Source organism: Agrilus planipennis, unplaced genomic scaffold, assembly GCF_000699045.2.
Source record: "Agrilus planipennis isolate EAB-ADULT unplaced genomic scaffold, Apla_2.0 scaffold29, whole genome shotgun sequence".
Taxonomy (NCBI): domain Eukaryota; kingdom Metazoa; phylum Arthropoda; class Insecta; order Coleoptera; family Buprestidae; genus Agrilus; species Agrilus planipennis.
The window spans coordinates 1,844,685-1,861,783 of record NW_020442462.1 but is presented as its reverse complement, the minus strand read 5'-3'; the positions used below and the strand labels follow the sequence as shown (position 1 = coordinate 1,861,783).

The 17,099-nt window shown below is 31.9% G+C and overlaps 1 protein-coding gene across 1 annotated transcript in view; it reads left to right on the top strand.

Moving 5' to 3' along the window:
* Window positions 1–621: 621 nt before the first annotated feature.
* The window catches only part of LOC108744436 (A disintegrin and metalloproteinase with thrombospondin motifs adt-1), a 30,560-nt gene continuing 14,082 nt past the window's right edge, over window positions 622–17,099 (top strand). Inside the window, exons 1-4 of the mRNA XM_018480192.1 lie at window positions 622–886; window positions 7,124–7,190; window positions 11,388–11,680; window positions 15,195–15,498. Coding sequence (XP_018335694.1) covers window positions 767–886; window positions 7,124–7,190; window positions 11,388–11,680; window positions 15,195–15,498 — 784 coding nt within the window. The 5' untranslated portion in view covers window positions 622–766. The remainder of the gene's footprint in view (window positions 887–7,123; window positions 7,191–11,387; window positions 11,681–15,194; window positions 15,499–17,099) is intronic.

Genomic DNA, 17,099 nt, shown 5'->3' with positions numbered 1-17,099 from the left:
ATATTTGGCTTTTATTCAAATTTCTGAGAAATCCCATTTCGGTATAACGTGAAAGTAGCAAAAGTTGAAGTTCGAATCCTAAGAAAGGACATTCGGTCTAATTACCCTGGTCTCTGCATGATTGAAACATATAAAAAGATACAAGTGGTTACTAACGTTTTAAATATTGGCGTTTTTACATACTAAGTACAAACTATTGAAAACTGATATAAATACTAGGAAATTGGTACATCTAACACAAACATTTTTGCCATTTTGCCGCTCGGGGTTTTGGCACCTTCTTGTTATTCCCCATGTTACATCACTGATTAATTACATATTTTTTCTAATGGTTTATAAACCAAAGTTTAATGTGGAAATCTGGCAAAATGTCCAACAACTACTTATATAATTATTAGCTTATATAATACATAATTTTTGAAGAAAAAAGCGAACTCAATTTCGATGCAGTTATGTTGGATATGTGATCAGATATAACTGGGCACAGGCGGTATCCTGCAGTGTAAGGTGAAATGTTAAAAAAGCGCAAATCTGTACCTTAATGGTCCGCTAAGCACCATGGCAAAGTTTTCATGCTGGCACGTTCTCCTGCTTTGCACATTGCACGAATTAGTGACTCGCGAAGCACTTCAAATGTTGGATGTACTACATGAATGTACGAAAAGCATAATGTTTGAAGTTCGTTTCAAACGCCGCAAGAAATGTCATTATTGTTTTTGAACTAAAACTTTTTAAAGACTTTATTTGTAACAACGTTCCGAAATGTATGAGTAAGACATTTTTTGTGTGTGTAGCAGTTTATTTGTATATTTCAAGTATGGGGAGTGTAATAAATGGGGTTTTAATAATTTTTACCCTAATGTTTCAGTATGGTTGCAATTTTCAGGTGAGTTTGGATTTTCCTTATTAACACTAATTATTATTTCACTAATAATAAATTCGTAAGTATTTTGCATCATATTTTAAATCGTAAGACCATTTTAATCAATTTTCTAATTTGTAATTTAAACATAAATAACTATCAAAGATTTATCGAAAACAGTATAATCTTAAAAATAGTTTAAAAATTACGTCGTACTTCTTTATTTATTTGTTTAACTTTTACCCAATTTTTCTTGTTTTTCGTAGTCATTTCATTCTTACTATTTCTTCAGTCACTGTTTTTCTTTCCGGGGGCGTCAGTCAGATTAAATGAAAAAAGGACCACAGAAAAGATTAAGCCTCTAGAACATTTGCTTGTTTCTTTTCTCTTAAAATGAATTCTAGGATATAGAGTTGTTACAAGTTTGAATTTAACATTAACTTATGGAATTAAAATTAATTGTAGAGTATAGACGTATAGTGTTATTGAGTGAATGAGAGCTTTGGCTTATGTGATTGGACAGTTTCAATATTAACTTGATAAAAACCCATAAATGAAAACACAAAATGTAGATTTTCAAAAATATAACACACTTTATTTGAATACACTTACATACACGAGTTTAATGAAACATGCTACATGTTTGTGTTCTTGCTTAGGTAATTACGATTTCCAAGGTACGAGCTCTGTTTCTTCGTTTTTGCAGCCTTTTTCCCAATGCTTTTCTCTTGTATGATTATCTTTCATTTTTTTACCTTTTATTTTTGTAATCTGCTGTTACCTTGTCAAATTATTTTTAATATCCTTTTTACCCATATTGCTGTATCGTTCTATTATTAATCGATTCTGTCCATTTTCTTAAGCTGAAGTATCGAATGTGTTGTTCATCATTGTTTGCAGTACTTTTTCAAGTAATCTTTTCTGTATAGTGTTTATCGTTTGTTCCATTAACCGTTTTTGTGGTTTGTTCTGTTCTTTTTTGTTATATTTTTTCTGTATCTTGATTCTACATTTTTCTTCTCTTCTTTGAGTTCTTATGTCTTCATTTATTATCCTTCCTAGTGTCTAGTTCCTGGGTTCCGAATTTGGAGGTAATCTCGTGTGATTTTCTCTTCTAAAAAGATTTCCCAAAGAAAATGAATTACAAGCAACCTCAAATGGTGGTAAAACCATAAAAAAGCGTCTACTGAACCTCAAAAAATCCTTGAAAGAATATTTTTTTCCAAAGAAGTTACAAGTCAGTAACTGAGTAGAGAATCTATTCCTAAATAAGGATAAACCATCAATATTAACTGTGTCAAGGGATAAGAACATGATTGATATTACGTATTAGTTGATTGAAATTTGAATAACTTTTGGATCGCATTTAAGAATAATATCCTGCAGTCGTTGAGGTGATGTTTCGGTTTGTATCGATCTGTATCGATTTACTGATTACAGTTTACCCATACATCGTCATCATCATCATGAGGTCGTCAGTCCTAAGACTGGACACGCACCTCCACTCCTGCCTATTTTGAGCTAATCTTAGCATTTCCCTAAAACCACAACAACCCACATCCTTAACTATTTGCGAACAGTAATCTAATCTAGGTCCACCTCTACACTAAAAATAAATTCAGAACAAGACTTTAATGCTACTATAAGTACAAATACGCACATTAAATACGTGTAATTTATATTTTGAATTCAAAATTCAAGTTGAAGATTACAACATGCACACGATTATGTGTCAGAGGTCTTACACATAAAGCAATGCAATTATTAGTTTACATTTTGTCGAGATAGAGTTCCGTCAAAAAAGGGTGAATCAAAAAGGGGTGTTAGACTAACAAGATTGATATAATTAGGGACCGCTGGCCTGGCCTTTTTCACACGGTTTGTACTTTTTTTAATTTACCTCAATGGTATTCAACTACAATTTTTTTAATACCAGAAAATAATAAAATTACTGATATTTTATTAATTGATGATGATGATGGTTCATAATTCGATACTTTTTTACAATACGAGTGTTTATTTAGGGTTCCGTACGTCCGAATGAAAAACGGAACCCTTATAGGATCACTTGTGTGTCTGTCTGTCCGTTCGTTACGGTCAATCTTCTCCGAATCTACTGGACTGATTGACTTGAAGTACACATATGAATTTTTGTGACCCAAACACGAGCGCATAACGTAAATAAATAAATTTCGAACATGGGAGTCATTTTTCAGGGGGCCAATAGGAAATTAAAAAAAAAAAGTTTTGCAAACTGTACCGTGTGACATATCAAATGAAAGGGCATATCGTAAAAGTCTCAAATATATTTTTTTATAATTTTAAAATAAATATTTTTGAAGTTACTTAAGAAAATAGATGAAAATCGATCATACCCTCCCTTATCTGCGAAACTACTGAACCCAAAATTTTGAAAACAATACAGATAATCGTTCTTTACTTGTATATTACAAGAAAATTGATTAGAAGTCTTTAGTTTGAACATAACGTGGTAAATCTTTTAACAAAACTATATTGTACGTACAAATTTACATTTACATTTTGAATGTATGGGAGAACATGTCGTTTTTTTTTTATTAACTATAATGTTAAGTTGGTTCTCGGGTTAGGATACCCTTATTGGATCACTCGTGTGCCTGTCTATAGATTTTATAGATACTATACTTCTTGGTAATAGTTTTTTCTTTGAAATGCTAACTAATCAAAAAAACATTTAATTAATTTTTGAAAAAAGTCCCCACCAATGCTTATGATTTATAAATGCTATTCAAAATAGTTTTAGTGATGAAAATGTCACTGCCCTTCATAGGTAATAAAGGTGTACAAATACTTTTATTATTAATTACATTAATTGCATTATTCACACATTCACGAAAAAATTATGTCAGTGTCGTTAGCTTCAACTTTTCTAGCAAAATAATAATTGTCTTTGTTGCAATTCTGAACAATGGCTGGATTAATGTGATGATTGTTGGTACTGTTATGCCATCTTTTACTTATCTACTTTAAGTTCATCATTCTGGTATTATTAGACACGCGATATAAAATATATTCGTTTACATGTGTGTAATTTTACAATTACAGTTAGACAAATAGTTGTAGGAAACAATTTCTACAAAACAGTTACATATTTGTTTTTTAATTTTAACTTATGATTACTATAAAAAATAAAATTACTTATATACAATAAGTACTTTAATGAAGCACTTCTACTACCGTCCTTTTAGATTATAAAGATAATTTCATACAATAACTTATTGAAAAGTGTAAACTTTCGCTTAACAACAAAATAAGTATTAATTCTATACCTACCTAATATCTGAAATTTGTAAAAAAATAATTGACCAATACATGCACAGTTCTATGTTTTCTTTCATCTGCAAGGCCTCGATTGAACTAACGAAACTGATTTTCTTTTCGATGTTTTCTTTTTCAACTATTTTGCACTATTTTTTTCGCTAAAAGGTAAATTTATACGTTTGATTCACCGCAGGAAGGGTAAGTTCTTAAGTCTTTATAAGTCTTAATACAACTATCGACAGTATTTTCTGTAAAAGTCATGGCAAGCTCGCATGTATGACAGAAAATTTCAGCATTTAAAACAATTATTGTGTTGGTAAATAAAAAAAAATTGTGCTCAGAACTATTAAAAAAAAGTATCAGACTAAATGAGCACGACCAAGACTTAATACGCAAGACCATTACCGAATAAGCATGAATAAGATCAATATAGTCTTGGTCTCTTGGTGTTGCCTTGCTCATAAGTAGACTAGACTTTAAAGGTTACGGTAAGAGAAGGCAACACAGACGAAGTGAGTTAAGGTAGATTAGGTTCGATTAGTTCTGATTTTCACTGTTTGAAACTCGAAAACTATGCAAAAAAATATGTAGATATATTTTTGCATATATGTATTCTTATTCACACAGCAAACTAAAGTTTAAAAATTAAAAGTTATTGTATGTATATTAAAATTTCACCATAATTAGAGGTAGGTATACAAATCGAGACCATTACCTACCACATAAAACACTGTTGGTTAAAAACATTATACATAATTCTTCATTACAATAATTAATTTGCAATTACACTCTATGAACATTTTTAACAAAGTGTGTAGGTGCAAATTAATTAATCCATGCGTGTCATCTACACATTCACTTTTACCACTCATCCTAATTATAAAGCAAACGTAGAAAGTGTATTGTTCATTGCACTGTGTTATTGTTCCATAAATATGGTAGTGTATAATTGCATTTTTATTTCGTTTACGATTAACAACTTTCTTTTCACTTCGACGGTAGGTAATCAGAATAATGAAGTGTAACACTATGCTTAATTAAGACAAAGTAAATTAATGTCTGGCAAATATGAAACTTACATATGTATTTAAAATTATTTTCAGCCAGTTCTTAGATTAGACCTCATTTTGAGTCACAACGGGTAATATTTTGAAAGTATTTTGTTTGAAATAGAGTCAATATTGTTTGGTTATTACGGATGTTTTGGGAGAATATGGTTCAAATGTTGAAAGACGTTTTAATTTCATATAATGATTCCAATTTTTGTTTTCGTATGCAATACAGAAATAGTAAAACGTATTTTATATAATGATACGAAAACGATATTAGACATAAATAAGCGATAGACGTTTTATCATTTTTTAGATTCTGATTGAACATTTATATTAAAAAAACTAATACTTGTAAGGCACTCCAAAAGCAACATGAACACAAATTAGCAATATCATAAGCAAAATATGTCACCATAAGAAAATGTTTCACTAAATATATATTTTGAATACTCTTAAAGTAATCTTTTCCTAGTTTTTATCTAATCGTTCTTCCTCAGACATTACGTATTTTAAATACTATCAAAGCGAATTGAATAGAAGAAGGTTTTAGAGGGGAAACTATAGTTGGGATAATCATAATTGGCATGGAACGCAATAAATTATCTGTGAAAATGGGCATATCTTCTTTCTCCTCTCCACCTGGGCTGTAGTCTTTTGCTGCGTTTCGAACACGCTTTTGTTAAGTTAGGAAATGCTTCATGAGTAAGATAGGTAATATAGACAAACTGAAAAGAGATAATCGAATAATAGTAAGCGGTGCAGAGGTTGTTTAGGTACGCACAAGATCAGGGTCGGCTTAGGAATGATATCTTTAAACAAACGTTTTTGCTTTCCTAAATTCCATGTTGAACTTTCTTTGAAGTCCGATGCTAGGAACATGCTCAAATTCTGCTTGTCTGCATCTCTTTCTGTTACACATCAATTATTAGTGTCCGCAGCAATTCCTACCTGACATCTCTTTTCTATGCCTACGATTTTCCCTACAACGTTTATTGTGAGTAGAAGTAGGCCTTCTGACAGCAAGCGCTCTAGTCAAGTTATTAAGTTGAAAGAAGAAAGTAAATGCGACAGTTTTATTGCGGTCTATGCCAATTTTAAACGTTCCAACTATAGTAAAAATCATGGTACTGGCATCACGTTGTTAGTTTTATTCTTTATTTTGCATCAACAGGCTTTGTGTTCTTCGTAGTCTTCTGTTTCTTTATTCTAATTTTTAAATTACAATTTTCACCCAAATTACCTATTTTCGATATTTTGGAAATCAGAAAACTGAGGATATAAAAAGCGCTACATATTAGAAATTGGCCAAGCAACCTGTAAGTATCGGCGGATATGGCACCTTTTTCAGGATCCAGCCGATTGCCGGATAATGATTCTGGATATCCGGCCGTGACGGGTAATAATTATAACAGAAAGAAATCATTTTTATGTTCATGTTAGGCTAATTCGAAAATTCGAAGTAAGATTAGAAAACTTATTGATAAGTTGGTATGAAGGGCTACTTAGAGAGAAATTGGAAGCAGAAACAGCAGTTAAAAGTGGCAGAAGTAGACTTGAAGCACATTAGTAAATGTGAACATTGGCTTAAGATAGAAAGATGTGGAGGTGCGAGTCCAACCGGGACTGAAGACTGTTAATGAATTTTCACGAATTTTCACCATTCACAACTAATCTTCTTAACCTTTTGGATTGTTTTAATTATTTAACTGATAAAAATGAAGCATTTAATGTTATCAACTTTAAAACTTTTTGAATACACTTAGGAATAAATAAGATGATAACGACTTATTGTAAGGCTTACAATTAAACCAAAAACGTTTTTCTTTTTCATTTGTTCCACGATATTTATTGCATAATACGCCAATAGTTAAATAAGAAAAAAATAATCTTTCCACTATGTTTCTTGCAGATCGATCAAGAAGTGTTAAAGTCAATGATGGGTGGCAAGGTTTCGAATTCTCAAAGTAACGGGGCTGGTAAGTAACCATTTTCCTCTAATCTTGTCAGATAAACACATATACATGTATTACGCAAATAACAATCGAGTAGCAATCGACACAAAACCTTTATTTACAAAAAAGAAACTAAACTTTTTATAAGCGTATATCTATTTGAAATTCATGTTTACTACATCGTGCACGCGTCTACAACTTTTTTGGATTTCGACAATGGGTGTGACATTATGTAATAATAAGGAGATATAAAATAGATCAAAACTCTTGCATACTAAAGTACGCTATCGATAAAAAAAATATTAAAAAGAAAACTTATATGCATATACAAACATAATTACTACCTAAACACAGCAAAGTAAAACGCTTTCTGGAGCTATAAAAAGAAAAATATTTGATGATGTAAATTACATTTACTGCTTATGTTCAATTTCTTTTTTGTATGTTTTAAGTAATCAAGCAGCAAATTATTGGGATATTACATTTGGATCCTATTTATGTATCCAATGATTGTATCCGAATCCTTTAAGAAAAACGAATCTGTTAATACTATCCGGATATGCCGGAAGTTTGTTGTGATTTAGGTTTAACGTATCTGATACAGTGTTCTCAGTCAATGATGTGTGCTTCGTGGAACCCTGGGGTTCCACTCGAACGGTTAGGGGCTCTATAAGTCAATACTACAATCCGTATATATTTATCATTTTGTTTGAATAAATGCACAATTATATTTTACTAGTCATGCCCGCGACTTCGTCCACTTGGAATTCAGTTTCTAACTTAGAGTTTTAACCACCTTTTCGTCATCATTATAAGGTCGTCAGTCCAAAGACTGGTTTCACACGACCCTCCACTCTTTTCTATCCTGACCTAATCTTAGCATTTCCTTAAAACTAGAACAACCCATATCCTTAACTTTTCGCGAACAGTAATTCAACTACTAACTACCTCTACCCCTCCTAACTCCCGTTTCTGCCTTTAATTTGTCTCTGACTAGACCTTCATGCCTGAGAAGGTGTCCTAACAACCTATCTCGTCGATTTCTTATTGACTTCCATAGAGTTCTCTGTTCTCTTATTCTTTCTAATACCTCTTGATTTCTAACCTTCTCTATCCACGGTACCTTCATCATTCACCTGTAAAACCCATGTCGAACGCTTCTAACCTTTTCTTTTCCGCTGCGCTCCATGTTTCGCACCCGTACAGCACCACATCCAAACACATCTTTAACAGTCTTTTTCTAATTTCTAAATTAATCGTTCGCAAGCATAGAAGTGACTTCTTTTTATTGAAGGCGACTCGACCCTGCGCTATCTTCTGCTTTATATCCCTATTACTTCTTCCGTCCTGACTTATCTGACTTCCTAGATACCTAAAATCAGCCACTTCTTCTAACTTTTCGTCTCCTATCTTTATATTTACTCTTTCGCTACTATTTCTTCCCTTGCATACCAGTATTTTCGTTTTACCACCTTTTATCAACAAAAAAAAATATTTCAAAAAAGGATTCCTCAGAATGACAAAGTTGAAGAACCCTGCTCTATAGTAGATGGTGTCATTGATGGTGTACATGTCTAAAACTAAAATCAACCACATTTTGTATCCGGTATACTGACGCTATCCGGATACATTCAAAACCAGCTCCGTTTGTATTAGCATTTTTTCTCTAAAAGTCAAAAAAGTATCTGTAGTCGCTTGTTAAAAAAACTTTGAACTTTCTTAAATCGAAATTCTTTAGACTTAGAGTCATAAAATGTTCACTAAATCCTGTTGTTTCAGATAAGCAAGCTCACTTTTCTTTATTGCAATTATAAGCATAATTAGTTGAATCGAGTTGTATGAAGTATGAAGGTACTAATTCGTTCATTTTTTCGTACGTCCAACACAATTAAGATGATACTAGACAGACAATTTTAATGTCGACAGCTCTGTTAAACTAGTTATTGTATCCGTTCTGCAATTATAAACATAGTAATCATTCCCATGCATACATCCATTTGTATAACTGTATTTGTATCTCAAACAGCAACCCGTACAATCATTTCCGTATTTTAAATTAAAGCAGTTTTCAAAATGTACTACAGACGTTCTGTTATCGCTTTTATAGATCTCTTGTTATATTATTCCGAAGCTACTTAATCAGAAGGTTAAGTCCTAAAATTATTCACTTCCTTGACAAGCGTCTATTTAAAGTGATTTAATGTAGAAACGGTTTTTGAATTATAAAACTGATGTAAAATCACCCATCATCATCATCATCGTCATGAAAATAGCTAAGAAAGAGAAAGGTAATACCAAGTACACATAGGACAAAAAAACTCACTCAGTGGTCTTACAAGAAATAATTTTTATTCATGTTGACAATATCACGACATACATTTCCCGATATTTTTGAGTTTTGTGCACATACGCATAGAGACACATGTACTTTTCATTTGATACTATTCGCGATCATAAATACGTACATGAAATTCCTAGCTTGAGAATCGATATATTTTGAAATCCGTTGTTAAGTTTTCTTAATTACATGATTTATGTCGATGTGCTTCGTTTTTGCAATCGGAAGTCCCAACTTCTTGTGGACATTCAGATAAAATTGATGTTGGCGATTCAATTACAATTAAAGATATGTAATTCGCTTTTGCAAGGACTACAAGTTCCAATTCTTTTTTCTTGTTATGAACATTGAGATGAAACTGAGGTTATTTGTAAATGTGAAGAAGAAACAGGAACATCATTCAATGCTTGACGAACAATCTTCATCATCAAAAAACATCAAAATCTTGTAGGTCATTGTACTTCTGCTTTGTACTGTAAATTGTTGGTTCCGTTTGTTTGAATCATCACTGTAGTAGTAATTTTTTTCCCGCTTTCCTCTTTGAAATTCCTGGCTTCGGCTTGTTCTTTTCCTTGGGGCTTTCAAATTTCACAAAAATGGACATAATCGACATCTTCAGTGGTGTGCCCAAACAAATGCAATAAATTGAAAAGTATAGTTTCGTTCTTAAAAAAAACATAAATTTCCATTTTCTTAACAGAAATTTAAATTCATTGTTAGTTGTGCATTAATATTTAAATGAATTAATCAAAAATATAACGTAATTACTATAACTAGTTACATAATTGAAAGCACATTTTGGTAATGTAATATCCAAAATACGTTTCCAGGCAGGATTGCCTCCTACTGCGTAATAATTAAAATTAATTAGCGGAATCATAGCGGTTTATAAAATACATCACATATGAAAGAACAAAAAAAATGGAGTATCTAGTCACACTCTAAAAACTGGTCGCTGACCATACAACGATTTGATTCAACCATTTAAATATTGTTTGTTTCGTTTTTATGTCAACGTTCAATTAGATCTGTTTTTGTTTTTTTATTTTTTAGATGAGTATTAATTGTGATTACACGGCGCAAGTTGTAGCGATAAAGGTTAAAAACGTTCATACATAAAAAGAGGATAGCAAGAGGTCTGTAGTTTTCCATTTCATTGCGTGAAAAATCAATTTATCAAATGTCGTAATGCTTGTCGGCAAGTGTAGATATAAAATAATGCACTTGCAATTAAAATTACAAAGATCCCTTAAGATTCTAAATCTAATCCATATTTTATTTTAGTGTAGANTTAATAGTGATTAATATGAAACTAATGTAAAAATTAATTTTTGAATTTTTATCCACTAACTACCTAAAGTTAATGAGGGAAATTTTTTGTGTTGGTGTTGTTACACCCTCGCCGGGAATAGAACCCGGGACCTTTGGCTTTACGCACCAATTCTTTTCCCTCATTAACTTTGTACTGGATAAAAATTCGAAAACGAATTTTCACATTAATATTGCGAATGAAGTTTAGGTAATGCCTCGCGCAAGAAGTAAGAATATATTGTGTATTTATTGTTTCTACTACTTCCTATAGTTACATGCCTGTTCTTCTTTAAATGAATTTAAGGAAGAGTCATCATACAACAGTGTGAAATATAGGTCGGCCAGTCGTTGCACCGGAAAATCTTAATGACAATGACTGACTAATTTTTATTTACAACCTAATAATTTTTTAAACCAATAGAGCAAAACCGTTACGAATAGAGAAAACATTTGCCATTGTTATGTCAACATACACAATTTCTTTCATCTTTTCTATACACCTACCACCTAGATATGCTCCATACACATTTTAGTGCATTTTTTATAAAACTTTGTCGTTAATATATTTTTAGATCCTTCGTACTCAATTGTATTTCCTGAAATTTTAAAACGTAAAGTTCGTCGTTCTGCGACATTTGAAGAAGAAGACGAGTCTTCATCGAAACGGGTACTGCTAAAATCTCCCAGTATCAATGTTAATTTTTCCCTGGATTTGGTCCCCGTAACTACTATTCTTTCTCCAGAGTTTTTGGTGTTGGAAACGTTTCAAAACAAATCTAACATATTACCAATTAATCATCATGAAATAAGGAATTGCTTGTACAGGAGTAAAACTGCTGCTCTTAGCATGTGTGACGGACAAATGGTAGGTAACCCGATAAGGGCAAATGGGGTAATTGACCCCATTTAGTTCGCGGATAAAAAATTCAAATTCAATTTAAAATTTATAAAACTTAATATGAACGAAAAGGATTATCGTTAGAACTAAAATTATTCAATACAAAAGCAAGATGATCAGATCGTATTCGTACTTTGATTTTTCACAGAAGCAATTGGTTTATATTATTAATTAAAACAAACAGAATAGCTCAAAACCCCAACGCCAAAACATATATATAGTAAATTATTTGTATTAAAAAAGACACTTTTTTTTAAGATATTCATTACGGGAACAGATTTCTCAAAGTTTCGTCATGATGCGATAGTTTTACTGTATCATTTTGCTGATATATACAAAGTCACTCTAGTGAAATATCTATTACTTGACAAAGTGCAAGAAATCTATTATAACGATACGTAGCGATTTTATAGCCTTTCAATACCTTGCAAACTAATAATTGATTACTACTTATAAATTACTAAACTTTGTATGAAGCCATGGTAATCATGTTCTATTGTATTAGGGAAATGATGCGTGAAATTTCGAAAAAGCGATCAATCTAAAACATTATTAGGTTTTGTAAAATTTCATTATTATTATTGAACTATTTGAAGAGATGTTGCTGTGAAAATGGTAGTCAAATTATATGGAAATCGAAATATTTTAGAACTAGCTGGCTATCAAAATGTCTAATTATTTAACTATAATTTTAATTATTTAAAAATAGGCTAATTTTGACGTAACATTCGGGATGGAAATAAACAAATGCAAAGAAATGGACGGGTTTAAATGCCTACATTCGAGTGTATAGTTGGTTTTATATGTATACTTTCTAATGACATGTTATGTAAAGTAATGTAAAAAAAACTGATCCGACAGGACTTGAACCTTGACGAAACTCTTGTACAAACTTTAGTGGGACAAGATGTTAAATATACTTAAAAATGTAGGGATGAGTTACAAAAATAGAAGAATGATACTTAGTTTGTATAAAGAGTAATAGGCAATTATAGAGATGGGACTAGAACGTAGATAAGTTAGGAGGGGTAGAGGTAATCCTACATTAGAAATAGTTAATTTAATATGGGTTGTTCTAGTTTTAGGGAAATGCGAAGATTAGCTCAGGATAGGAAAGAATAGAGGTGCGTGTCCAACCAGTCTTAGGACTGACGACCTTATGATGATGATGTTGTCAAAATAATAAGTGCTGTACCCGTTGTCCAAATGTGGGTTTCGCAAGCAACTTATAATGCAGTAATAAACTTCCTATGTTCTTTAGTACCTCAACCGAGGTGAAAATTGTTATAATAATTTTACCGGTATCTCTTTGGTTCGTTAGACAATGGAGAAATGGTCTTGTAACAAAGCACGAAAGGTTTAATTCGAGATAATATTCCACTTATTATTCGTTAGAAGCGAGCGACCTCGTGACCTGCTGAAAGTTTCCAGGCTGCTTCCTTCACACAACTGTCTCGGACAGCCGGAATTACGGATTTGTCTTTGGAGAAATGCTTCCGCTTGAAATGTTACTGAACCTTGTATCTAATGTTTAATGCCAAATATCTTCTTGATCAAGGCTTTTGGTCATGCATCGTTAAAGCAAACGTTAGCTTTAGAAATCATTTCCAAAAAGTTAACAAAACCAATTGCTTAGAACACAATTAGGCCTTTCTTTTCTTTCAAACATTATAATTTTCTTTGTATCTATTCTACATATTGTTTACATGGGTTAGTTAATTTAATTAGGCAAAAAAAGAAAGTAAATTTTTTTTAGGCAGGGACACGCACATTTTATCATCATCATCGTCATCATAGGGTCGTCAATTCTAAGATTGGCTGGACGCACAGCCCTTCTGTTTCCTACACTGAGCTAATCTTAGTATTTCCTTAAAATTAGAACATCCCACATAAAAATATTATTTCATGAACTTCAATTTCTAATTCGGCTTTTACATTTTATTTCAAATTTGTATGGGATACAGAAGTGGCAATTAAATAAAATACGATAAATTTGCTTGCTTGTTTTTAAATCTAGTAATTGGATTTTAAATGAACCAGCGTTGATATTAAATAGAGTAAAATTTAGTTGTTTTCTTTTTGCCTTGAGAAGATTATTAATTTTGAACCAATCAAATCGTTCAACAAAACCATCTTTCATCGTTTTGATCGTTCTTGTGAAACAATAATCAGGATCAACAGAAGCACTGTTTCCATCCCGATGATTCCTTAAGGTTTGGAAATGTAATAATGTGCCTATCTTCATATCTTTTGCCAAAGGAAGCAGTTTCTTTTCAAAACCAACCACTTCGAATAATGAAAATGTAGCTCGCGAGCCGCGGTTTACCGACCCCTCCACTGACACCACCCCTAATTACCCCTTCAAAAAATTTAATTTTGCATGCTTTTATTGGTTTTGGTTAAAATTCTTAGATTTTAGGATTTCTTTAGGATCGAAACAATATAATTAGGTTTAGATTTAGTCTCGATCTGGGAATACAGGTTTTAGGTGTTTATTTAGTCCTTTAGGGCTAAATACCTTATTAGCCTCAGAACATATGAAACACTTAAACATTTTTAATTTTTAATAGTGATTAATATGAAACTAATGTAAAAATTAATTTTTGAATTTTTATCCACTAACTACCTAAAGTTAATGAGGGAAATTTTTTGTGTTGGTGTTGTTACACCCTCGCCGGGAATAGAACCCGGGACCTTTGGCTTTACGCACCAATTNACACATATTCGTGAAAACGCTATACTTTACGACACTCTGCCGCGCTTTTATCATATAAATTTAAACTGGCTTACGTGTTTCTGGGAGAGCTTTTAAATAAAAAAAAAAACAAATTATAAAATCCCCAAATATCGCGTATTTTGAAGTTTTTACAACAAATACATTTCTGGAATACGGGACCAGTTACAAGTCCCCAAGAGTCCGGTCCAGATGAATAGTGCCTTATTTGCTACTCTTAAACCCCAATTGGATTCAAATATACAATTGCTAATGTAATCACGTTTTTTTAACGAATCTTTTCGAAGTTTTTGATCTGTCTACTTTGTACGTTCGGTTACTTAATCCAGTTATCATACTTATTATCTTATTATAAAAAAGTGCCTTTAAAAAGAGAAATTAAAGTATATAGATGGAGTAAATGAAGTATGCAACCCAAATAACTTTCCAATTAAACACAATTTGAACAGCTAAAAACATGTATACAAATGCCTTTAATTTTATAATTAAAACGTCGTTTTGGTGAAATTTTAATTAATTTTATCATAAGTTTTGTTTGGAAATCTGTAAATAGCTAATTAAAGTTTCTAATGGGCTTTTGAAGTAATTTTAAAAATTCAACAAAGTACAAAAGTGAAAACAATGCTTCATATTACACTTTACGTTGTATCTTCAAAAAAGGGTTTATCCAAAACGTTTGAATCTTACCGCTACGAGATGTTTGAAGAAGTCGAAATAAAATCAAACTAATCAGTGATTTAATTAAATTTAAATCTTATTGATAGTATAGTTTTGAAATTGTTCATACAGGTTCAACTTCTTTATCATGATCCTAGTTTAGGACATGCTGTAAATTTTATTTTAAAAAGGCTGGAGATTTTGAAAGAAGAACCTGTGAATTTGACAAGACCTCCAGATATTGATAGATTCCTCTCAAGTTTTTGTAACTGGCAAAGAACAAAAAATCCTGGTGGCGATAGAGAACCTCAACATTGGGATCATGCCCTTATGCTAACAGGTCTCGATTTGTATGTTAAAAGTAAACATGGTAAAGTGTCCAGTCAAGTTGTCGGTAAGTAACACAAAAACTAAAACAATGTTAAAATAATTCGAAGTGGTCTGTATTCTGTCGAAACTGCCAGACGCGGATCGCGTTTTCGATCTTTATGGATCTCATCAGCGCGTCGCAAGCAGCTCCGACAGAACACAGACCAACTTTTACCTGCTGTCTTAACAGCGCGTGTATTTTCTAAAACATTTGTTTTTCATGAATCATATTTTTTTAGCCAAAAAATAAGTTCGGAAGGTAGAAATAATTTACGTATTCTATCATAAGAAAGATATATGTCTTTTTAATATCAGCAATATATTCACTTTGTTTTCAAATTAATTATCTTGTAGTTTACGTGAAGTGTGAAAATTTTTTGTTCAATATGTTTTCATACTTCGAACGATTGGTCTTCACGAAAACCTTTTAAAAAAAAATATCCAACCTATGTCTACCCTGAAGGTCCTTTATAAATATTGGAAGAATTTTTGCAATCGAATGAGTAGTTTCGAGAATTACCCCCTACATCCAAATTTTGGTTCTTTCTAATATTAAATATACATTACCAGGTAATCTTCGCAGTATTTACTGTAACAGGCAACGATTTTTTTCTGGTGATTATTCTTCCATGGTGGGCATTAATGAAAATATTTATTTATTTTTAACAATAACAAATCACGTTTCTCAGGAATCATACTTCCTCCTCCTTCGCAGTGACTCAGAACATCATTTTCTTAGAGGACTCCCCCTTCCTCTTACCAGCAACAAAAGAAAAGTTCGTTTTCATTCTTTAATGTAAACCGTAAACAGTATGGTTTTATGGTTTCAAGAATTTTAATTAATACTTTAAAATTGTTTAGCTAACGTGAAAGTTTAATCAGAGAATGAATATCGTATTTCACGAGGAGTAATAGGTATATTTCTCTTTAAAAGCAATATTTGGAATTTCCTTGAATTTCTCCTAATTCTTTGATTTTCATTCAGAATTCTTCTTCTATTCTCACAATTATATTTGAGTTACAGTAATATCTGCGATTCTCTCTGACATCCCTTCTGCTTCTTGATATCCTCATGATATCTCTCATGTTTTTTTCATGATATCCTTCAATGTCCTTCTGATATGCTGGAATATATCCAGTAATTTTTTGGTATTTAATTACCTAAAGAAGGCCTCGTGCTAGCAAAACAATCGTACCTAGTTTCGATATCAGTTTATCTTCAACGAAACCAAAATAAGCAGTACAACCTGAATATGAAGATTGGAAAAACTTTGGCGGTTGTTGTAGAACAAACAGAATAGCTCAAAACCCCAACGCCAAAACAAAAGTTAGGAATAATCGTTTACTAGACAGTTTTGAAAGTTTATACATTTATAAAAATAAACAAATTGTTCTTAACAATGACAACGGTCCTATCCCTGGATCTCCGCTATTTAGTCTAGTTTAATTACGTTTATGATGATGATGTTAAGGTCCATTGAACATCTACCTTGTTGGCTTCGGGTCATGTTCACTGAACCTTAACAACTATCAGTATAAATTAGGATTAGTTCTCATTTAGGTTTAGTTTACTTCAGTCCCTGAAGAAGGTAACTTTGTTACCGAAAAGTGCTTCGGACAACTACA